The sequence below is a fragment of the Ornithodoros turicata genome, chromosome 6, assembly GCF_037126465.1.
Source record: "Ornithodoros turicata isolate Travis chromosome 6, ASM3712646v1, whole genome shotgun sequence".
In the NCBI taxonomy this organism is placed as follows: Eukaryota; Metazoa; Arthropoda; class Arachnida; order Ixodida; family Argasidae; genus Ornithodoros; species Ornithodoros turicata.
This window is the reverse complement of record NC_088206.1, coordinates 18,363,061-18,387,958: the sequence shown is the minus strand read 5'-3', so window position 1 is coordinate 18,387,958 and position 24,898 is coordinate 18,363,061. Positions and strand designations below refer to the sequence as shown.

Genomic DNA, 24,898 nt, shown 5'->3' with positions numbered 1-24,898 from the left:
GCAAGCTTTGAAACCCTTCCAGCACATTAGAGCCGAGCTGACGGTGACTGAGAGGAATATCGTTTTGAGAGGGACAAGGCTGGTGATTCCGGAGAAAGCACGGTTGAAAATCGTTCAGTTGGCACACCGAGGTCACCAGGGCGTTGTAAAAACCAAACAACTGATCCGAGAAAAAGTTTGGTTCCCGGGGGTCGATAGGATGGTCGAGACTGCCGTCAAGAACTGTGAGGCATGTCAGAGAACGGTAGACGGGGGAAGAATTTCACCGTTAAAGGAGCATTAAAGTGGTATCTAACATGGCCCAAAACTGCTGTCATCTTGTAAAGCAGTATGTGAAAAGCATTCCCACAAAATATTTCTGTCCAAAGCTGTATCACCACGGTGCAATTAATTTGGAAAATCGCTGCCGCGGTGACAGGCCGGAGCGCTCCAACTGCAGACCACACCCACTCTAGTGTGACGTTCGTGGTAGAGAGCCCCTTATTCGTTCGTAGGAAAAACCGTCTGCTACGAACATTGCGAGCTGCTTCTTGTTGACTTCTATTATTTATGTGATTTATATCACGTTTTCTTTAAAAAAAAATAAGCATATACGCAGCCTGAGAAAGTAAGATTACGATCACAAGAGTAATATATCCGTGGCTTCTGTGCAATCTCAGAATTCACAGCAGCAGAAAGCTAGCGATGGCGGCGGTATTGTGGCGCCACCTGTTAGCCACTGAACCAACTGCGCGGTGAAAACTGTCGGACAGGCTGCACACTGTCGAGAAGCACGGGGTTTTTGCTGTACAAACACAGTTAATTTCGGGCTGCACCACTCGTCCTTCCCGTGGTGCCTGCTGTCCCAAAAAATCGTGGTTGTGTCGTGGACAGCCTTCAAACCCTCCGTTTCGGACATCACGAAGCCGGAGAACGCATGGCGTCTCCGAAGCGGTAGCAGACGCTCCGGCCTGGGCGATGTTGCTCCCCTCGATCATGTGATCCCAAGTCCAATGAGGAGCGTCCTCACCACTTGCGTCACATAGTGACGTGTGTGGTGGCGCTCATCACGTGCCTATCGTGAAGGCGAAGGAGGGTGTTTCGCGCACGGGAGGTTCGGGGAGCTATTGCAGGCGTCCCAATTTAGCTACGGTTGCACTAATTGTGGGAAAACTGTTTTCGGCCGCCTAACATTCCATACTGACCAAAAACAGAAACAAAGTTGTGGGCCTCTAGACTGCTCCTAGATGACACCGCTGCCGAACGGCCCGTGGCAGTCCCTGACGGCGGACTTCGCTGGTCCTTTGCTTGACAACAAATACTTACTGGTAGTAGTAGACGAATACTCACGGTTCCCCGTAGTCGCAACGTTGTCGTCGCTGACTGCCAAGTCTGTCACAGGAAAGCTCAACGACATCTTCACAGTGCATGGGCTGCCTTACGTTCTCAGGACGGACAACGGCCCTCCCTTCTTTAGCAAAGAGTTCGCAGAATTCTTGGACAACAACGGAATTCGCCACCAAAAGACTACGCCACTGTGGCCGCAGGGCAACGGCGAAGTGGAGAGATTTATTAAGAACGTCGAGAAGACGGTGAAGGCCGCCGGGGTTCAGGGACAGCTATGGAAGGAGGCGCTCAGCGAATATCTTTTGAATTATCGGGCCACGCCACATTCAACTACCGCCGTAACTCCAGCGGAGCTCTTGTTTGGGAGGAAGATTCGGACAAAGTTACCCCAACTGCAAGAGGCGCAACGCCAAGAAAAGCTACGGCAAAGAGACCGACTAAAGAAAGCAAAGATGAAGGCCTACGCCGACGATGGCATTTAGGATGATTGTACAGAGTATATAGCAGCTTGTTGTGCGGTGAAGTTATCTTTGCCCCTGCATATAGTGTAGGGATGCCACATAGGACTTGCGTATTCTGTAATGACCAGTATTAACAAGATGCAACGATCTTGGTCTCTTAATCATCTCGCGATAATAGCGTCTAATAATTACGTCGCGAGACAACTGCACCATCTTGCCCCACCATCAGGTGCCCCAAATTTCAAAATACCGTTCCAGAAACCATATTAGACACATTTTCAAGTACAGGTCTAAGCTAGAAGACATATTTTGTTGTATATAAACACATTGAATTGTACGTATGTGTTGAGTGATTGAATGTACGGAATGAAACACTTTTCTTTTTTGCCTTTTTTTTTTCGCGAGTAACCCTTACGGCGTGGAAGGACAGTTGACATTGCTTACACCAACCTGCTATGTTTGCTAGACGACTGTTTGACCTAATTTATTTTTCCACACGGAATTTACTTCAGTGTGTATTACACTGTCGGAGAAGAACGCCATTGTTACACATATCACCTAAAACAGTAACCTACAACAAAAGACAATCGACTATATACTGTAGCCGCTTACCGAATCAACAGATTCCTTCCATTTCATTGCGCTTCGAACAGTCACCGTATAATGTCATAAGACGTTGTTGCGTAAGAGCAGAAATAAAATACATAAATAAAATAAAATACAGAAAAACTATAATTCTGGAAACATAATAATTTCATTTGCTTCTCTAAAATAAAGAGTTGACTTAAATCCGATTTGTTTAATCAAATCCATATCACTTGGCGTGAGGTGCCTCATGCATGATGATCCATGTCAAGGAATATAGCGGCGATGCACAGTACCCTTGACAAATTACAAAGCGCTTCACATGCTTCAGGTACACTTTTAAGGTTTCGAATATGAGCGGACTTCTAGCCATGACGGCTTCAACACACAAACCCAGCAAACTACAAAGCGGGCAAAAAGTTCTCAGTATTTCAACAATGTGAAAAAAGACCATCCGTTGCAACATTTGTGTGAAGGAACAGGCCTATTAATAAACACCACCACAACAACAACAAAAAAGAAAAAAAGAAACGATGAAATTGAAATAATGGCTTCATTTTTCCCGCGGAGGCAACTAGAATGCAAGGCGTCCCACACAGCAGCCAACGAGAAGTATAGGAGCTACACTTTTGCGCGGAAGCATCTGGAAGAGTGGGTGACGCGGCAATAATACCCCTCGGCAGAGCCGTAGCGCCCAGTACAGAGTAAGTCTGAAGTCCCCCCCCCCCCCCCCACTCCTCACCCACAGCCGTCAGAAGCCCTGTAAACAAATAAATGAAAACGCTTGCACTGCCGAGATCGTAAATTCAAATTTTCGTCGTTCCCGCTTTATCCTGTCCAACCAACCTGCCAGGACCTGCCGTTCGGCGCCCTCTCTCGCGAATGCGCCCGGGGCGGCTGCCCCTCTCGCCCCCCCCCCCCCGTCGCTACGGCTCAGCCCCCGGGATCTAGCGTTCTGTGAGATGCACGGATAAACATGCCTATAATGTGGCACATGCACAAAGGAGCAGGATACGGAAATGTACTCGGGTGGCAGATGATTTCGTGTATGTGCACAAGTGGGGCAAAACAAAGTTTTTCTACTCTGTCTCGTATTTGTGGTGTGCTTAAGGGCCTTTCGACACCTGTACCGCAACGTCACCCGTTCCGCTCCTTGTCTCTGGCCACATCACGCACCGGAATTCACATTGCAGAGGACTTTTATGCCCGCCTCACCTGCTTCAACTCAAACTGCTACTACTCCGATGCCATCTACCAGCAACACAGTCCTGGACTTACCTTTTACGCTAGAGGAGTTAGACTCTGCCCTATGTGCCTCGCCCCAACATACCTCCCCAGGTGCAGACCAGATCTCGTACAGGGTGCTCCAGCACCTTCCGCATATGGGGAGGCAGCATCTCTTACCATTCTCTCTCATAACGCCTCTTCAATGACAGTTGGCAGCAGGGGCGAATCCCTGAGGAATGGAAATTGGCGATCGTTGTCCCCTTGCTCAAACCTGACCAGTCGCCCCATCACCTCGACTCCTTCCGCCCGATAGCCCTTACAAGCTGCGTGGGTAAAACTCTGGAACGAATGATTTTCACCCGTCTCATCTGGCACCTTGAGAGTGATACTTTCTTCCCGGAAACAATGATGGGCTTTCGCTCAGGCCGTTCGTCAGGCAGCAGCAGGCTCGCGCTGACGGCTTCCTGACCGCTGCTGTTTTCCTGGATATCAAGAAAGCCTATGACAGTGCAACATCATTATGGCCTCCCTCCCTGCACAGCTGCCTAGCCTCACCCACATCACAATCTATGCAGATGACATTTGTATTTGGACCTCTGCTCTTCGTCGTGATGTGATGCAACGTTGTCTACAACGCTCCTTGGACACAATCTCCCACTATCTTGCCGACCGCGGCCTAGCCATCTCACCCGCCAAAACTGTCGCCATGGCCTTTTCGTGGAGATCGTTCCACAAATATCCACTCTTCATCGACGGTTCGCCCTTAACCTTTGTCAAAACCTGCCGTTACCTGGGCTTCACAATCGACCAAGGCCTCACATGGTTATCTCACGTGAAGACGCTTGCTACGAAAGCCTCCAGCCAGGTCAATGTCCTCAAACGTATAGCATGAGCGTCCTGGTGCCCGTGTTGCCAGGACCTCTACCGGGTTCATACGGCTCTTGTTTTGGGCACACTGCGGTACAGCCTCCCGATCCTTCATGCCCTCAGCTGCACCCGAGAGCAGGAGCTCCTGAGCCTCCAAGCCCTCAGTCTCCGTGTTTGTCTTGGTGTCCCTCGAACAACGGAGACATATTCCGTACTCGCAGAAGCTCGGGAGCAGCCTGTACCCATTCTGCGGGACTCAGCCACCCTTCGCGTCTACGCTCGCTGTCTGACGCAACCCTCTCATCCTCTTCGCCGTATTGCTGTGAGCTGCCCTGCATCCGCTTTTGCCAAAGCAGTTACCCGCTTACGAGACTGTCTCCCGTCCTCGACACCTACCACTACCTTTGCGCCAGCAATGTGGACCTTAAAACGGCCTCGCATTCACGCCACTATACCAGACTTTCCCCGAAAACAGGCAATCAGCCCTGTGGTAGCCCAACAACTCGCTTTGGCCCATCTCACCTCTACCCATCCCCATTGCCGACAAATCTTCACCGATGCTTCTGTAATGTCTGAAGCATCGGGCGCGGCCTTTTACGTTGCCGATACAGACCATGAACAGGCCTACAAACTGCCCTACCCCATGTCGTCCACCGAGCCTGAACTGTTCGCCATTCTTACCGCCCTATGAATACATTACTGACTTGCCACCTGGTAAATGGGTCATCCTCATCGACAGCAAGGCGTCCCTCCTCCGCTTGATGTCGGCCCGCCCCAACCTCATACAGGATATACCCAGCATGATCATTCAGATGTATAACAGACTCCGTGCCAATGGTCATGCTTTGTCGCTTCAGTGGGTGCCTGGTCATGTGGGCCTGACCGGTAACACACGCGCAGACGCGGCTGCAAGACGAGCCGCCGCAGCTGCTACTCCTGCCACTACACGTCCACCACTTACACTTTCGGCTTGCCATTTAGCTATTCGCCACCGGTGTGCAGCCCGTGCCCAAGCATTTAGATCTCATGCCGTCGCCTACAACACGCAAACAGGCACGCGGTGCACTGCACCGCGTGCCTGTTTTTCTTTCATATTTTCCTTTCCTTTATTTCTTTTGTTTATTCTTAGTTCCTTTCTTCATATTTCTATTTGTTTATTTTTCAGTTCCTTTTTTTTTCCTTTTGTTTATTTTGTTTCAGTTTCTTTTTCGGAATAGCAAACTGGCAATAGCATGGCTGACATTTCCGCTTTCTTTTTTTTTTTTTTTCACTCTATTAAACATATCCCCCCCATTGCTGACCGGCCTGGGCGAAAACCCACCATTTCCTCGGGAAAAAAAACCGTGCTCTCAAGGTACCAGCTCAGGCGATTGAATATTAGACGTTCCAAGGTCTTCCCCACACAGCTTGTAAGAGCTATTGGGCGGAAAGAATCGATGTGATGCGGTGATTGACCTGGTTTCAGTAAAGGGACCACCATCGCGGTCTTCCACTCGTTAGGGACTTCCCCTTGGCTCCAAGCTCGCGTTGAAGATCCGTAGGAGGGATGCCAGATTAGATATACCTTGTATTGCCAACTGTAGGACGGGACAAGCGAGAACTTCCCCACAAAAACTTTAAAAATAGTACTGCTCTCCCCCTAAATACGAAGAGCAGGATCAACTCGTGCTAGGCAGGCTGTCCCACGGAACTGCCATGCCAATTAACCATCCCTCAGATGCTTTCATTGGGACCTGTGGCACGCAAGGTCTCATGGGAACTTGAAGGAATTCTGCGTCCTCTGCCCTCTACCATAAGCTCTAACACTTCTGGAAGTGGCACACACGCAAGCCGTCGTCACCGTCACGTTCTCGTACTTCAGTTCACCTCTTCCTGTTCCTGAGGGGTACGCTACTTCAAAAGTATCTCGAATGTCTTGGCAGGTGAAGTCACCGGTGCGCGAACATCGCTGTCTCCGGCACTTACACCGTACCCTAGGCAACACGGGAGGGATCCTGTTAGGATCGACGTCTTGCGTCCTGACGAAGGTACAGGTGGATCTGTCACCGATGCTGTGAGAGCTGTGCCGGACAGCGCACCGCTCATGGGTATTCGGCGGCGGGGCTACGGTCTCCACCGGGATGACAAATGATCGCTGTGAGTATATTAGGACGATGGCTGCTGTCAACACGAGGCACGTATGAAACATTATGGTCGGAGGAGGTGTTGGTAAATTCGAATATTGTCTGGAGGTTGACCTTGTGCGTGTCTGGAACCCCAATTCTGAAAGAGAGAAACACAAAGATGAGTACACGATCTTCTGTGGCTCATTCTCTTTGAGTCAACAATAAAAAAAAAAGAGAAAAAAAGGAAGAACGGCTGTCACACGTAGAATGCTCACTATGTACGCAATGTGTTGTTCACAGATCTTAGAACGCTTCGGAGACCGAGTAACGTAATGTCGAGTGGTGCCCGAAGTCATCCCCATTTCCCCGCAAGTCGGCGCCATTTCTTACGCGCAGGCAACATCATCGCACGGAACCTCACCCGCAGGCAAGGTTTGGGTGGATGGCGACTGGCCGCCATCCGCTCAAACGTTGTCTGCCTGCGTACTGCTGACAATGGCCCAACAAGACTGAAACAGCTGTCCAGTACTGGCACGGCGACGTTTGGAGCACTTGATAACATATGCTTAGGGCTCCGCGGTTTTTATGTTTGGGCGGTTTCGGCGCACGTTTTTCGGTGTTTATTGATTTTCCCGAAATCGGCGTTTTTCGAAGTTTCTCTTGGCGTGTACATGGTTTACCAGACAGCTATCGGGGAATAGAAACCCTAGCGCGCGACCACGCGACGCTCGTTGTTCGCTGCGGTGGCGTTATAACGACAGCGAAGCCCCATTCAGGCCTCTCGTTCTCCTGACACGGCCCTACGCGGGCGAGGTACAGTGAGTCCAGAAACTCACTCTGCATATTAGACAACATGGATTCTGCAAACGACGATGACATGTCAAGTACTAAAACAGTAAGCAGTCCATATTCTGGAGATAGTGACAGCACTATTGAAGAAGTAAGCGTGATTAAGGGCAGCGTGAAGACGTCAGCTACATCTGATGAGCTGCTCAACAACCTAAACACAACCTCTGCAGACGAGCACGACTTCACTGAAGTGAAGAAGCGCCCGCGGCGAATGCAAACGGGAATTTACAACAAAAGAATAAGCCCGTTGGAAGGCACTACGGTCATTTTCGCGCCTATCCACCGAGATGTACAGCTCGCGAAGATAAACCACCTGAAGTTGTCGGAGTACATCACTGCAGAACTCCATGGAAGGATAAAAGAAATACGCCGGAATCCCGCAAGAAATATCATAGCTGTTGACGTCACTGTCCCCGCAGCCAAGGCTACCCTGATGAAACTGACCAACATATGTGTAACACCGGTACATGCCTATGAACCCCGCCCCCCAAACTCTCGTTTCGGAGTACTAAAAGACGTAGATCCTTCTCTGAGCAACGCTCAAATTTTAGAAGCAATCAAAAGCGATTCACCAGTACTAGCAGCGCGCCGCATCAGGAAAAATGCAGGAGCCATCAGGATTACGTTTCTAGGAAAACCGCCACCACAGCACATTACCTCTGTATTCGGTGTTTTCTGGTTAAAACCGAATGAGGGAAAATTGAGCCGGCGTCTGTTTTTCGGCGTCTGATTAAAACAGGAAATCGCGGAACCCTACATAGTATGCTATAGGTGCAGCCATAGAGCTTCGGCTTATTTTTCCTCCTGTATGATCCGAGTCTCTCGTTTGAATTGTCCCGATGTCAATTTCAATTGGATTGTATTCCAACAATGAGGCGAGGGGGGGAGCAGAAAAAAAAAAAGAAAAGCTGCGCGGACACAGCTTGTCAGCGATTTGGCCTGCAACGACCTGACCTACAACATAACAGTGAACCCTGGTTATTATGACCATGGTCGTTCCCGAAAAGTTTGGTCATCGAATGCGGAATTGTCATATTAACGGGGGGGGGGGATTTGCAGAGGTTTCACTAAATTGTTCTCCGGGAGTATGGTCGTAAAGCGCGTATGTCAGATTATTGGGGGTCATATTAACGAGGGTTCTCTGTATTCGCTGTTGGTACGACATAAAGAGAGTACAGTAGTGAGCGTTAAACGCAACAGAAGGACCAGCAGGCAGTAAAAACGTCGCAAAGCCTAGTTACAGGAGAAGCGTTGGTCACGTGGTATAAGTGGAATGTTTATTGTACGGAGCTCTAAAAGGAAAAGTAAGATAATGATATTTAGGGATGAACATTGATAAAAATGTGTGTACCGAAAATTAATACACGATCGAATACAACTTCACCGTGCCTCTAATGTCGTATTCTCGATCGAACACCATCTTCCTGCTGAACACGCTCAAAAATTTTAACGTGAACTTTAAATTTCCTCTTTCAATTCCTAACCCTTATACATACAAGCGGCGTGCCCGATAGCCCGATATCATTGTGCAACAAATGCGAGGCGTTTCCTATAGTAGAAACTCATCGAAGCGGCACGCATCCGTTATGCTGCGGAACGGCGCAGACAGCGACATCTACGTGCCACGATCACGTGGTGACGTGAACATGCATTTCGCAATCCTGGCATTCCTCTACATAATCGTTAAACAGCTTTTCCTGAACGCATTCGTCCTTCTCTCTTCCTCCCCTCTAACTAATTTCTTTTTCTATATGTTTCTAATTTATCATTTCTTTTAATTTCTCTCTATCCTCCCTCTTTTACTTCCCCTTTCCCCTCCCCCTTCCTTCGCCTTCCCTTTCACGAACGAGCGAAACTTGCCGCCTTGTCTGAGCAGGCAGACCTCACCATTCTTCATTAAAACATCACACCACCACCACCGCCACTACCAGGCAGCTCTGGCTTGCGTCCGATCATGCTGTTGCAATGACGCAGTGTTGCAACATCAAGCTGGCCTTTCATGAAGAGGATTTGTATATCACCTGTATTTCCTTGTCGACTTTAACGGGAAAGCACGATTCACAGACAAAGAAAGACTCTACGCGCTGGACGTTTTCCAAGCGGACCTCTGGAATTGCCTCAAAGTGCCCTCACGTTGAATAGTGTCACTACATAGCTAGCGCATGGGCGTTCCAAGGATTTTTTTCCAACGGGTGGGGTGGGGGGGCAAGCGTGCAAACCCCACCGTCTACCAATTTTTTTTTTTTTTTTTTTTTTTTAGGCGGACGGTGCGCATTGCGTGGGTGTCCAGTGGTTCCTATTATGACATCTGAGAATAATCATTATATATATGACTAGGGTTCCGAGTTTTTGGATTTTTCATTTTGGGAAAATTCGGAAGCTGTTTATCGGAGTTTTTCAACTTTTTCCGAAATTCCGGAGAAGTTTCTCGGAGAAGTAAAACGTCTGAAAAATGAATTGGCGCCGATTTTGGAGTATTTTGGAGTAGTCATCGCAGAGACAATGCAAAAGGAAAGGAGTGCAAGAGTGACTGAGACCACACGATGTAGCGCACGGATGTTTTACTAACCAGAGCTATTTAGGCACAAACAAGCGTGTTTGCACAAATTGGGAATGGTGACCTGGCTCAAAATGAGTGGTAGCGGTAACGAACACAGAACTGTTCTGTGCCGAACTAGCCAACTGCCCGCGGTCAAGTAGAGACGCTGGGGTACGAGGATGCATAGAACAGATGAGACAAAGGTGTGTACTGCGCTCCTTTTAGGCCATTCATGCGTCCAGCGACTGTGAAGGAGGCGGAAACAAGAAAAACCGTAAGGCCGCTACGTGGTCCTTGAGAAAATCACCCCTGCCATCGTGTGAAAGGTCAAGGTCATTGGAGCATATAGTCATAGCATATAGGTCATAGCATATACATTATAGTCAGTGACAACATAAGTCATACACTTGACCTCGCCCCCTCACAAGAATCGCTCCGCGCGCGGGAATGTAGTGCGGCGTGGCTAAGTGGGGATTGGACATGGAGGTAAGAAACTAAGGAGATGCCCTAAGCGCCTCTCCCAATGCAAGCGAGCGTGCTGTGACCCGCGCATGGCATTGTGGTTAGTTGCCCACACACGTGACCCATAAACGTCACGGCAAGACGTCATAAAACATTGCGTCCTCCATGTCCGCGGCGTATCTTACCTGAATACAGAAACGAGCTGCGGCCGAATAACCTGTTTCCACTTTCATAACATCTTAGAAGTTATCACACCCGTTGAAACACAAGATAGATCATCTCAGTATGGAAGCAATGGATCACAAATCTCTAGAAGACGTACGTACGTCATCGTGACATTGCCTGGCTTCTCTTCTGTTTTGCTCAACTTTTGTTGTGATTTATCACGCGGCAAATGTTGAAACAACCCATAACCTTCAAAGTATTGTGCGAATGGACTCCTTGAAGGTAAGACGTTTGCTGAAGATGAGGTTTGCTAAACTTCCAATCCTCCGAGCAGACCGCCATAACGCCGAAACATGTGGGGATCACGTGACCGGGCAACTAGATGGGCGTGGTATTGCCAGGAGCGACCGCTAGAGGGGTCCCACGGCCCTCCGATCTTATAGCCCTCTCCTTAGTTTCTTACCTCCATGGGATTGGAGGAAAGAGAGAGAGAGAGAGAGAGCGGGCACTACATCGTGAAGCGGAGGCGTCGTGCAAGGGCTGGTAGCCAATCACAGGAGCCTATCTGTGTTCCATTAAAGATCACGTTTGGTGTGACATGCTTGTTTCTCCTGTCATTTTTTAATGCTTTGTCACATTGGTCGTCGCGCTTCAACAGCACATAATCCGTGTAAGGAAGCCCCCCCTGCAGTTAATGTTCGATGTGATGTGATGTCATGTGATAAAGAAAAAAATGGGGGATGTGCCCCAGTGTGTAAGTTAAAGTTCGAGTTATAACGCGAGTGCGAGTTCGTTAAGTCCGAGACTGATGCAAACTCTCACAACAAAAAAGAAAAGACATACACGCTTCCTGTTTCCAACAATCATCATCTTCATCTTTCAACATCTTCTCCCCCTCAAGCAATCGGACAGGGCGCCGCCTCAGCAGCGAATCATTCCACTACACCCCATCATCACTTATTTGTTGTTGTTGTTGTTGTTCCCATTCTCGGAAGACAACGATGTCTGCGCTTGGCTGGCTTCGAGCGTGTTGTGCGTCCAAGTTTTCTATGTAGAGTGCAGCCGGAGGATTAGAATGGAGGTATCCTGGTTTCCTAAGTGCCAAGACAACCCACGCTGACGGACGTGAAGCATCCTGGGAAAGTTGGAAAGTTTGATAATGCGGCGCGTGTTGAGCTGAGGGTATTTCCGCATGCATTCGAGAGGAGAGGATGTGCTGAAGGACGGCAGTTACCTAAACCAATGATATACCTGAGACACGGTGCACAGGACAGGGCACTCTCGCGGAGAGCGAAATAAGTGTGAGTAATTTTACGTTTACTGCTGTTTGGTTCGTAATGTGCACGAAATAATCGCGTTTGTCAAATGAGGAAATTGTTTCACTGTCGTTCGTTCGCGGATATCATGTTAAAAAAATATTGTGTAAGTGTACTGTTTCAATATAACGTGCCACAGCAATATAGCGAAAAATTTACTTGTCTGATAATTATGGGGCATCTCATCATTGCCTCTTTATATGAGCGTGCGTATGTGTGTGGAAAAGGGGGCATCGGGGATTGCGTCAGCACTCACAGTCCCAGATACACGGGTGCTCGCAGTTCCACATTTGACATTGGCATTGTATTGTCGTTGCATAAAATATTTTGTAATGATTGATTGAAATCGGGAGATAGGGTGATACGACTGAACGCTGCTTGAACTTGACACGCTGTGAAGTTCTGTCTTTAGAGGAGTATACGTCATCTTTATTCCAGGACACCGTACTGGACGACGTTCAGTTTTCAACGTTCATCGAAACCTGTGGCACCATGTATCTCTTTGGAACCATGCAGAACATCATGATACTCCTAATGTCTCTCGCTGCACCCTTCACCATCACCAGTTCAGAGCCAGTTGAGCGGTTCAAAGTAGTTGGTCCACCGTCAGACCCGGGCAACCAATGCAAGATCGTCCACGCATCGTTTCATATCGGAGAAAGATCCTCATGCCCGTTCATTCAAGAAGACGACGTTGATCCCAACAGGATTCCTCAGACGCTACCCAAGGTGGATTGTAAATGCAGCGGGCAACGCTGTAGCTCCTTCGGTGACTTCACATGTCGAGAAGTTAGATACACTTACGAGGTGGCATACCTTGCTTCTGCGGAAGGTTGCAACGAGCTTCGCTACGAGAACGTAACGCTGCCCGCGGCTTGTGTCTGCGCTGCGTCGAGAAGTTATCGGGCTAATACGTTGCGGCAAAGAACTATAGGAAAATAAATAGTGACAATGAAAAAATGGCTAGGAAGCAATCGAGCTGGTGAAGATGATGCGTAATGTAAAACCCGAGGCTAGACTAGGGAACACGAAGGGACAGACACAACACGAAGTCTCAAAGTCTTAAGACTTCATGTTGTGTCTGTCCCTTCGTGTTAGTGAGTTTAAGTAAACCACTTTGCAACATCTCAGTACGGTGCACGGTATGATAATCCGAAACGATTACACGCGAGACTGGGATTTTAGTGTACCGTGGAAGGAGACGGCACAGTTAATTAACCTCGTAGCGCTCCCGCATGGCAAACCGTGAACCGTGCAGCGATGTTACGCTGTTGATAAGGTCTATTGCCATCCATTTCGTTGCCTCCATGAAAGGGTTACTCGCAACCACCTTGACCAGCATGAAAATGCTACGACGCGAGTCCGCACCGCCATCTGCATTCTCGCAGGGTTGGCATAGTCTTCTCTTCGCGGAGCCCGGAAACCCGCGTTAATCCGATAACACGGTACGCTATGGACCTTTTTCTCAACGACGCATGCGCACGACTTTGAGGCGCCGAAAGAGGGTTATTTCCGTCTCCACTAGATAGCGCAGTACGGGAACGACAGAAGTGGGGACCAGTGGGGAGGCCGCACGAACGGCGCGAGCTCATCTGTCCTACAGATCCATAAGTAGGAAGCAGAGTCATCCGCCAGAAGCTGCCGTTTCGCAATGGTCCAGGGAAAATGGCGGGCGCCCAAACCACGTGATCCCCAGGAGCCACTCACAGCGTCTCCGCTGGCCAGCGCGGGAAAAAAGCTGGGGCCCAGTGCGCATGCGCAGAACAACCTCCTTCCCCTTCTTTCCTCGGGTTTTTCGTCTCTCCTCTCGTCCCCCCTACCCCCAGCCTCGTCCGTTTGTCTCCGGCGCTTGCTGTCTTGCTGTAGAGCAACGATCATGCTGTCCCAAAGCAGACAATCAAAAAGCGATGGTGTATGACAAATCAAGTTTACTTGTCCTCGGGAACTGCCTCGAAAAAGCTACAGTACATATCTTTTTACGTCATGTAACAGGCTTCACTGGAGCTTTTGGTGCTTCGACATCGAAGGGCAGTTCAGAAGCCAATGCTGAGCTATGTGCGTCGTCGTTGCCGATGGCTGCGGGAGAACTAAAACAAAACAAAACAAAAATCTATTAATGATCCGTAACTCTGCACGAAAATTACTGCTATGATAGGCAATCGATCTTGATTTTGTATTTGAACACCAAAGCGCATTTGTCACGAATGTTCGTAGATCACAGTGAATGAACGGCTGCGACGTGCATGAGGAGCAACTAGCATAACCACACATAATTTGATTAGCGGCATATCAGAAACGTACAAGTTACGGCAATGCACTGCACAATGAAACGCCGCTAACGTACCGAGTGACTCGTAAATGTTGTACGTAATACACTTAACGTGATAAACCTGCATTGCTTCCTTCAGTCACAAAAAAGTAATCAAACTTGTCTTACTGTTCACCTGCAGTACGTCGGAAAGAGTGCAGACTTCCTCTCTGACGATTTCTGCGTCCTTTGGAGGTGCAGGGATTCCATGTCGTGTTCGTCTTCCCGCTGTTGTGACGATCAGGTGGATGTGCCATTCCGTTCTCACATTAGCAGTTCGCCACAATCTAAACCTAAAGCATTCAAAACCCTCAAACTACCCCTAGCGTCTGCGTGCACAACGGTTGCAGTCTGAAGTCCGAGAGAACACGCGTGGCCGGACAGACGCGATGTCTCCTAGCTGTCGTTTTTCTTTCTCCTCCGTTCGATCGATGGTGGTGGTGCTGGTGATGATAGGGCTTGCCGTTGTCGGCCTCACGTATGTGGGCAACGTCACGACTCACGCCCTGGGGGAATGTGCGTCCTGGGCCGACTTCTAAGGGAACTGTGCCGACATATGTCTGAAAGCGTCTGAGGAAAACCCAGGAAAAACCCCAGACAGCACAGCCGGTTCGATCCGTTCGATCGACCGTTTGGATACGCGCGCCTCAATCAAATGACTCTCGCCCAATCAGCGCGAAGGAAACTGACGCCAGTTCTTGGAGACCAATGAGCATCCAAATATTTATACATATAATGCGCAGCCAATCAGAGATCTTCCGAGCTGGCACGCCGGTGGCGAAAATATTTTCGAGGCGGTGCGTTTCGCTTTAGAGCCGGCGGCTGGTTCGCGCGTTCGGATGCTCGCTCCTCAGTCAAATTACTCTCGCCCAATCAGCGCGAAGGAAACTGACGCCAGTTTTTTAGACCAATGAGTATACAAATATTTATATTGCGCAGCCAATCAGAGATCTTCCGCGTACGCGCGCCGGTGGCGACAATATTTTGGAGGCAGTGCGTTTCGCTTTAGAGCCGGCGGCTGGCAGAGTAGCGACACTGAGCCACGCCGGCGAGCGAGACCGCCATATTGGTTCCGGCGCGGCTGCGTCGCCTGGCAATGGGATGCAAATCTCCCCCTTCTCCGCCGAAAATCAACGCGCAGTCGAGATAGTTCGCAACCCAGGAAACCAGTTTTGCATGGAGGTGACTCAAAATGGACGGAGAGTTCTTTGAAGGAGAAACCACGTGACACAATCGGCCCAATCGCGGACACCGGACGGTGGCTCCGGCGCGGAAAGCGGATACGACACTCTGCCCCTGTTTGGTGACTGTAATTTGTCCCACTCCGAACGTGTTTTGGTCCTTTGTGCTACCCACGGGGTTTGTTTTGAAGTGCGAACATGGTTCATTGGAGAACCGCTAGGATACGATGAGTATATGATAAAGAGCCGTTTATAGGAAGGGTTTGACCATTAGGAGGAGCCTAGTTTGAAGTGCGTCATCCATGTGCGTCATGCGACGTCCTCCATCGCCGTCGTTTCTGTGCACCAGCTGGCGCGAGTGAGCAGCTACGTCGGCCCCCCAATATATGGAACGCGTGGTAGTTTAGCAGACGACGTGGCACTTTCAAATACACGGTATCGAATTGCTCGCACTTGGCGAGATGCATCGCTTTTTAAGTTCCCACAGGTATTGTGGCTAGATGAATATTGTCTGGTGTGAAGGGCGGCCCGTTCGCGGAAGACGCCGTCAGGTGGCGCGCCAACACGGATGTATGCGAAGATTCTCCCGAACGCTCCGGAAGCGCGTCTGCTGAACGGGCCGTTTTCGCCCACGTGGCCGAGAAGTTTTGCGGAAGAATGGAACGGCGGGGGGTAAATATCAATGGAAAACAAAACAGTAATGGTAATAGCTTGAAACACATTGAAGACCGCTTATTCAAGCACGCAAAGGAACAGGTATTCAGCTTTGTATGTCCCATGCGTAGCTTGGACGTCACAAAGCTGATGGCAACCCTCCTTTTCAACTTTTGTATCTCTTTCTTTTATCATGTTACTTTTCTTTGTTCATTCATACTGTACTTTTAGTTCTTTTTCTTTCTTTTTTTTTGAATGTCACAGCAACGAGACCGGTTAATCTTTCTTTTTGTTCCTCCATGTATAAAGTTTCCTATCAGTCAATGAAGACACGATCATCTCCAAATTTCAACCTCGCAATGTCAAAACAAGATTTATTATACACAGCAATAGCAACAACCTGTTTCGTCCCCTCATCATGATATATATGTACATACATAAGCACACAACGAAAACAAAGAACATCTGTACGCGAGTCTGAATGCTCACATAAGTGTATTCACTGATGGAGACGCGCCTCCTTTGAAAGTTTCTGTTCTTTGCTCCGCTCTGCGCGAGGACGGTTAATGCCCTTTACGGGGGGGGGGGGGATATGTTTATTAAGAAAAAAAGAAAGGAAAGGTTAGCTAGGCAAAGAGCCCGCTTGCTATTCCGAAAAAAATGAAAAAAGGGGAAGGGGAAAAAGAAAAGGCCGCGCCCTCTGGTTAGCGCACAGGGCCCATTGTCCCGTCGACAGAAGGCCGCCGACGACACATTGATACTGATCGCAGTTTACAATGCAAGAAGGGAAGACACGTGCGCACATCGTCCTCCGAAAGACCTATGTCCTTGAACGCTTTCAGTTTGGCAACAAAGCCTCTCTTATCACAGGAGGCTGTGGGGCATAAGTCGGTTATTCCTGTAGATTACATTCATTGCGATAACAAAGCTGGAGGACAAGGTAAAAATGGCGCGCACCAGATGGCTGATAAGGGAATTCTGCTTTGGATTCAGGCTTTCTGAGCGGCGCACCGACGACTCTGACGTTAAAATAGGCTCAACCTATGAGGCGGCAAAAGATCAGAGAATGGCCAAACACTCCCTACGAATGGCTCTGTGAAAAAGGTTCATTCCTCGGGGAGATCCGTACATGCGATGCGCTAGTGAAGCTCCTCTAGCGTTACGCGTGCGCCACTTGACGAACACCTTAGCGGATATCGTATCGAACATGCAAAAACGGTTGTCCAAAACTCTCCATCGCCGTTACTCTCGACCTCCGCATGCAGGCGGACTTTGCACGTTTCACGAATAATTCAGGATAGATTTACACGTAAATTTCCGGGAGGAAGCTGCGCTTAAATTATGGTCGTGGAATTACGGGATCCCTTTTATACGCTCGAAAGTTTTAATAAAGTGAATTATTAGGTCGCTTCGTTTCATGCAGACTTCGTTCGTTCTGTGATGTTCACGCGTTTCTTAATGGCGCTGATGAAAGAAGCTCCATGCACCACATAACCCCGCTCAGGGTCAACCGTTATTGAGAAAGATACCGTTCTGTCTCCCAAGCTGTTGACAACAGGAAGTGCATACGCTTTTCTTTTCTTTTTCTTCTTTTTTTTTTTTTCATTACACGCTGTAATGCGAAGTGTCCAAACTAGGCGGTCCAAACAGGCAGAGTCCAAACTGATGTACTGCCTGCTGCAGTCGGCCACGGTTAGGCGGGCAAGGTCACGATTATCGCAGGGAGCGCCGGTGCGTCTTGGGCAAACTTCGCAGGGAACTTCACAGGGAACTGTGCCGAATCACGCATGACCAGTTATTGTCATTGTATCATTGTTTGTTTGACCCTTGTTTTGCATCTAGGGTAAGTAGAAGATTTCATTGTTATATACTTTACATGAGAAAGTGAGGCTCGAAATCATACTTGGGATAACTCAGAGCAAACAGATGCCATGGTATCCTTCGGCCACACTTTCCATACTTTCGCTGTTAATCTTGAATAGAAGTAGATGACTTCGAACTGGTTACATACGGGGGGGACAGTCAGGCATGCCGAATTGTGTGTGCAGAAGGCACACTGTTATCATTTTCTGATTGTCTATCGCAGCTGATAGTATATCGATGTAGGGCGAACCTTGCGCATTCTCAATGCACAAGAAAATCGCATCTCTTCCCGATAGCAGGAGACCGCTCTAATCAATTGAGGCTGAATCAGTTAAGAGCTCGATACTGCAAGGTCACGGAGTCAGAAGAAACGTCGTGAGAAAGCTCACACCAAACGACATAGTGTACGTACACCCTGTGTCACGCTGGTAACAAAGTACTTCCCCCCCCCCCTCCCATTTTTACGGTTCCGCGACCAAGCCGATACCCAGACCAGTCTACAGGCCACGACATTACTTTGATCTAGTATTCACAACAATTCGACATTTTTTTTTTTTTTTTTTTTTTTTTTTACACAGGGTGAGAGGAACCAGGCCGTATTTGGCTAAGAAGGAACTTAACCTGATAGTCACCAGCGGTCCACCGTCGGCAGAGTAGCGCCTACGATGTCACCGTATAGTCTCCAGGGTACACACACAACATATCCAGCGAAGGTGTCACACATACGCACAGCACATCCAGCAAAGGTCCATGTGGGGACACACGGAAGATAAATTGGCAACCCGGAAAAATACCAAGATTTTCAAGCACTCGTAAAATTCATGTAGCGCTTGCCCCGCTATTCCAAGCATGTGGCCTCAAGTGACCTTCACGACATACTTTTAAGTCCTTCGGGAAGAAGAAACGCTTACCAAGTGGCTAAAGAGAAAGAGGCCTAACCTTGGACGCGGCGCTTGATAAACCCGGGAGTGTTCGACGTCATCACCCCCGGTGACAAATGATCGATTAGGAATGGGGCGTGAGTCCAAGGGCGTAAGATGCCAAGTAAGGAGGTGTCAACCAGGGATTCAGGGATTCAAAGAAAACGTTTAAAAAGAAAGCGGAATTGTTATCGATATGACGTGTAACGCATGGGGCTGTCGCAAGCGCGAGAGAAATGCTGTCAAGATGTGTCCTTACCAATGTGCCTTGTATGTGCGTGTGTGTTTTACTTGGAAGGAATGGTTGCAATCTTGCAAGCATACGATGAAATCCAACAATGACGAAAAGCCTGCAATCGGGATAAGCGCGCAGCCAGTTAAAGGGACAGTCGCATTCTCCGAGGTCAATTTCGAAACTAATGCGAATTCTAATTCCTTGCCGACCACTGAAGTGGGCCCGAAAACACCATTTCGATCCGCGGCGTACTTTCCGCGCAATCCAAATGAAAAAGAAACCGGAATCCTTGCGCCCTCGCTCTCTAAAAGTGGGAGCAAACGTCACAGGGATAAAGCCAATCAGCGCGCGCCCTGGGCAAATGCGAGCCGCGCGCCTGTTTGGCGATCGCGAAGCGAAGGGAGCAAACATGGAGTCGGAAAACGAGAGTGATGTTTCCCTGTCTGGGGGAGATTCTGACGAACACGTTAGCGGTAGCTGGATGATGACCCATACTCTACGGACCCAATGCCTCTGGAACCCGCCGACCATCCACGAGATGTGGCTGCGGCTAACCCGCGGGATGACATTTTTAGGTGACGTATCTCTTTGCATGGTTGCCGTCGGATGTGCGAAACAGTTTAGAATGTTGAAATCGGCAGGTGACTGTGTGGAGTCTGCGACCCACAGGAGCCCGACGAGCGCCTGTGTTGCCATTCTGTTGCCAGGGTGGTAGAAATGTGCAACAGTGCTGCCGTGCAGTGCATAACACAACACCCATTACTCAGGGACGTCTGCCTCCGTAGAGAACTTCTAGTGGTGTACGCGCCTCAATGCTGCCACTACGATCAACATTCTAGACGACTCAATCCCCAGGACCACAGGTAAGCCTGCTGCAGTGCACTCTCGTTTGCTATATGATTACGACAGTAATGAATTTTTCGGTTTAAATGACCCCCCGCCCCCCATCAAGATTCGGAAGGGTAAACTCGAGTGCTAGTCGAGTGTTGTTGGTTATGCAAATTGTCGCACCTAAAGTGGACAAGGGCTGTATACAGAAGGGAGACTATTCTCAGCAGCTTTTTGGCCTACACAAGTTTGTCCCCCATAAATCGTAGCCGTGGACGACAGCCGTGGAACAATCCAGAGAATCATGGTCCAACAATTCCATTAGGAAAAGTGAAGCAACATAGCCGCCTCAGCTAGTCTCGACATGCTCTCAATTATGCCAGTTAGCCATGCCTTGATTGGCAACACAAAACCCTGATTAAATCCATTGGGAATTTTAAACTCGGAAGGAAAGTCTTGCAAGTCTGAAAACAGAAGCATTTGAGGTGGCAATGAAGGGGGGAAGCATGTTACTGAAGAATGTAAGAGTAACATATTTTGTGAGAAATTGGATTTTGCCGAAATTGTAGGGAAGCTGGTTTGGGAGGGAGTTAACAGTTGGAATCAGGCTCATCCTGAAAGAGGCGGACATTTTTCTGTTGTACTATGTTGTACACCTGCCAACCTTACACATTCAAAATGAGGGAGACCCTGGAACTAAGGAATGAATGCACAGGCTTTGAACTCCAAGGTTGGAATAGTGTCTGTTCTTCTGTTCTGGCCATTGTCTTCTCAACACTGCTGGAGATTTGGCAGGTATGCAAATGCCCACAAGATATGATGCTAAACAAAAAGAAATGTCCTGTGGTGTTGTCTTTTCCAGCTGCCTGAGGTTCACGGCATACTCATCATTCACGAAGATGGGTCTGGGGATACCTTGGCCCAAGGAACAGATGACAGGTTCCTGGATGCGTTGTCCGAGCAATCAGGAGGGAGTTCCCGTCTACGTCTTATCAAGGCTATCAGCATTAGGACCATCGAAACAAGGGTGTCTTGGCAAGAGAGACAAGCTGGTGCATACTGATGGCTGGAACTGGAGACATGTAGTGGCAAGACAATAAATTTTGCTGACATAGGCACACTTCGTGTAAGTGAGCCCTTGGTCAACCCCCTTGCCTCCCATCAGAGGTTTTCGAGGATACTATAGGTGTGGTCTTTTCGTCATTGCAGCGTGGGGGACGTTTTGTCTTGTCACTGTGTATCTCCAGTTGCAGTCAACAGACTGTCTACCAGTCTGTACAGCAAAAACTACTACACGTGGCGGTATTAGCTCTGGCATCAAACTCAGACTGTACTGCACTAAGTTAGTGCCGAGCGGGGTGTAGTGACTGGAATAAAGAATGACCCTATAATTGTATCGATTTATTGTACAGTGGAGTATGACGGAGTGGGAATAACAAAATAGCTTAGGTTTATTTGCCTCCCATTATGCATGGGAGGCAAATAAACCTAAGCTATTTTATTATGTTGTGCTGTGGTTCTAAATTAATGTGGTGTGAAGTCTGGGTGGTTACAGGTATGCTGGCACAGGGATGTTAGGAGGGTTCACGTTGGCAGATCCATATCTGGTGTACTAATATGCTATGCAAGTCTGTGTCCGTTGTTTTCCTCTTCCTGGAATCAGGGGATGACAACCCCCTTGTGAGAGGCGCCGTGAAGTGGGAAGTGGGTCCCCAGCACTTGCTTCAGCCATGACCTCCACACCTGAAATATGGCCTTGAGGGTTAACACTCAAAAGAATACGTGGAGGGCCTAGCGGGTACAATAACAAATATAAAAATGACTATGGAAATAAATCTTCCCCTTTGCGGTCCCTATTTCATTGGCACAGTTATTTTCCTGTCGACATTACGTTATAAACGCTGGCAGCCGCATCACACAAGATTCCTTTCACAGAATTCGACAATTTTCAGGGCTCGTACATATCCATTATTTTGGGAAACGTGCAAAAAGAATTGCAATATTTTTGTGGTTTGACAAAACATGCCAAATCCAGTTGATTCCGTTGACGTGCTTGCTGCCGCCTGAAATAGAGCCAGAAATTAGCAAAAAGGCTGCAGTAGAATACTGATGCAAGTGTCTCGGACGTAGCCAAACACAGATTGCGATGGTTTCACATCCCTGAATGCAGCCATCAGGCTTACACCATTAACTGTAGGAACATCCACTAGCCGCAATAACATTAGAATAATGCTATCATGTGGGAGTGTTACGTTACTCCTGCATAATACTGGCGACAATTAGCACAGCAACAACACACCAATCTTATTTCTCTAGAGTACGCGTACTATTGCGTCAGGATGCTGCAATTATTCTAATACTTTGTGTACATTAGTAGCCGGTGTGACTGTGACGTTACAATCGGCGGCGAGGCCAGGTGTTCGCGATGATGTTTACTGTGACAACTGATATTTTTTATCGCAGCGTAGCTGTGACCACGCAAAATTGTCACTTACCTCCGTTACTGGTTCCTGCCCTTGTTCCTGATCGAATGTGGTAGGCACGGCGTCAATCTTCAGCCGCTTCTCTTTCTGCCGTAGCCCAAGCCGAACTTGCAATACATCTTCATCAAAATAGGCGTCGTCGGCGAAATGACAGGAACAGACGTGTGAAACATTCAATCCTTGGGCCACACCACAGTAGTGGCTGGCGATCGCTGCCTTCCACTTTCGTTTCGTTTCGCCATTGCGATGTCGGTGAAATGTAAGCTCGGCATTCGCGTTATAAGTCTTTCTGCACCCGAGCACGTAGCACCTGTTTCCTGGCTGTGACATCGCACGTCAACGGCGTGAAATCCTAGGCCACACGCCGTGGTTCAAAGTACTTCAAAGCAAACGCGACAAGACAACAAGAAAAAGGGTCAGACGCACGCTCAGACACACACAGAATCTGCGGCGGGAAGGAGCGCCTCCTGATGGTTGGTTTATCCGGGTGACGTCATCCAGTGTCGGCGCCTTGCGGGGATTGCCGTGCGCGCGAACATTTAAAAATCGTTTCTGAGTCAACCAAGTGGATTTGTGCGGAGAAAATTTGCCGGCGTACATTATGAACGACAGGGAACATGACCATAATAGTTCCGGAACACGCTTCCGGATGCGACTATCCCTTTAATCCACTTGGGTAAGGGCCAGCTCTCACATGGCGACGGCCGACGTGACGTCGTTAGCGGGCGGCCGAAGTGGAAGACGCATTTCCGCTGCTCTGTCAGAACACACGATTTTCAATATTCACCACAGTGGCATTCCGTCGTCCACAGAGTCAATATGGGAAGACTCTAGGGAACGGACTTGGCGCGCCGCCAATGGGATTCTCCTATATCCTCGAGCGCGACCGCCCGGGCGCAGCCATCCGTTTAGTCATGGACAGTGTTAGTAGACGAATTTCTGACCCCTAACAACGGCAGAGCTGTTGCGTTTGTTGCCAACCCTGTGCAGTCACGTGGCGGGGCTAACAAACGGGGCAAACGGGTCGCAGGAAGGGACCGAGGGAACGACGTTGCGTTTTGTACGTACGAGCCATTTGGATGCGTGCAGAATTGATCGGTATCACAGGGTAAACGTTGTCATATCAAACGTGAATCATATACGAGGGGTGTTTAAGTCAAACCGGGGCTTTCTGTCGCCTGAGTGTGTATATGGCTCGCGCTACTTCTTTTTCGTCATTTTCACACGCGACAGGCCTCCCCGTTCACCACGTGGTCGGCCAAAGTTTGTGCAAAACAGAAGACACGGGCCGGACAAGATGGCAGACAACGAGGTGAGCGCGCACATCGAACATCGAATTGTCATGAAGTTTCTCGTGAATGAAGGCGTAAAGTCATCTGAATTTCATAGAAGACTTCAGGCTCAGTATGGCCACGATACATTTAGCCGCAGCGAAGCGTTTCAGTGGCATAGCATTTCATTCCTGAGCCTAAACGCGCATCAAAACAGTGGAAGCATCCGGGCTCGCCAGCTCCCAAGAAGTTCCGAAGCACCCCGCCTGCGGGTAAGGTCATGGCCACGGTTTTCTCTGAGAAGGCTGCCGTTGTTCATTTTGATTTTCTGCCCAGTGGTACCATCCTCAATAGTGCATATTACTGCCAGGTTCTTAGGGATGTGCATAAGGCGCTGAAGCAAAAGCTGCCGGGCCTCATCACCAAAGGAGTCGTCGTCCTACAGGACAATGCACGCCCGCATACTGCGCATCTCACGACACGCATCTTACAGGAACTTGGCTGGGAGTTGCTGCCACATCCCACTTACAGTCCAGACCTCGCCCCCAGCGACTTCCATCTCTTCGGGCCACTGAAGGTGTTCCTTGGGGGCCGCCACTTGAGGTGCGACGACGAGGTCGAGAATGCGGTCCGATCATGGCTGCTACGCGCCGGTAAGGATTTCTACGCTGCTGGCACACAAGCCCTCGTGAAACGCTGGGACAAGTGCATTGTGCAGCTGGGGATTACGTTGAAAAATAAAACTAATTTCACACCTGTAAGTTCATTTTACTTTTGCAAAAAATGAAAAGTCCCGGTTTGACTTGAACGCCCCTCGTATTTTATCCGCGAGATTGCCTGCGACACCGCCAACCCTTGCTTTCCAATGACACGGATGAACATGTTTACCGCCAATGACGTGTTGAGGTTGCGTCTGTTTACTTTGCGAGCGAAATCAATAAACCGTTACCCATCGTAACGGATGTATAAGCATGCAAAGATAACAGTATCCAGAGATGAATACCCGCAGTTAACGGCACGAACGGCAGCACACAAGCAAGTGATGTAGAGGGAAACTATAATCACTGCTTATTTGTTTAACAAATACGTACGAGGTTCACGCACACAATACGCCGAATTTAGATAGTAAATGATGAATTTAGAAAAACGAGCACGTCAAGTTTAGCGGAATGAAGCAGCCAACGGAAGGCAACGCCTTCTATGACCAACGGATGGCAGCTCCCTTGTGGTCACGCTTTCTTGAGCGAGCCCCA

General features: G+C 48.9%; 1 protein-coding gene and 1 long non-coding RNA gene across 2 annotated transcripts; one reads left to right on the top strand and one right to left on the bottom strand.

Moving 5' to 3' along the window:
- Positions 1 to 1,226: 1,226 nt before the first annotated feature.
- On the top strand, positions 1,227 to 1,808 carry LOC135397510 (uncharacterized protein K02A2.6-like). Its single transcript, XM_064629113.1, has one exon. It carries the CDS (start codon positions 1,227 to 1,229, stop codon positions 1,806 to 1,808), a length of 582 nt encoding a protein of 193 aa, XP_064485183.1.
- A 448-nt stretch (positions 1,809 to 2,256) lies between these two features.
- Positions 2,257 to 19,026, bottom strand: LOC135397676 (uncharacterized). The gene is made up of 2 exons (XR_010423691.1): positions 18,530 to 19,026; positions 2,257 to 6,728 (listed from the first exon to the last, which is right to left on the bottom strand). It is a non-coding gene; the product is annotated as an uncharacterized LOC135397676 (long non-coding RNA).
- Positions 19,027 to 24,898: the final 5,872 nt, after the last annotated feature.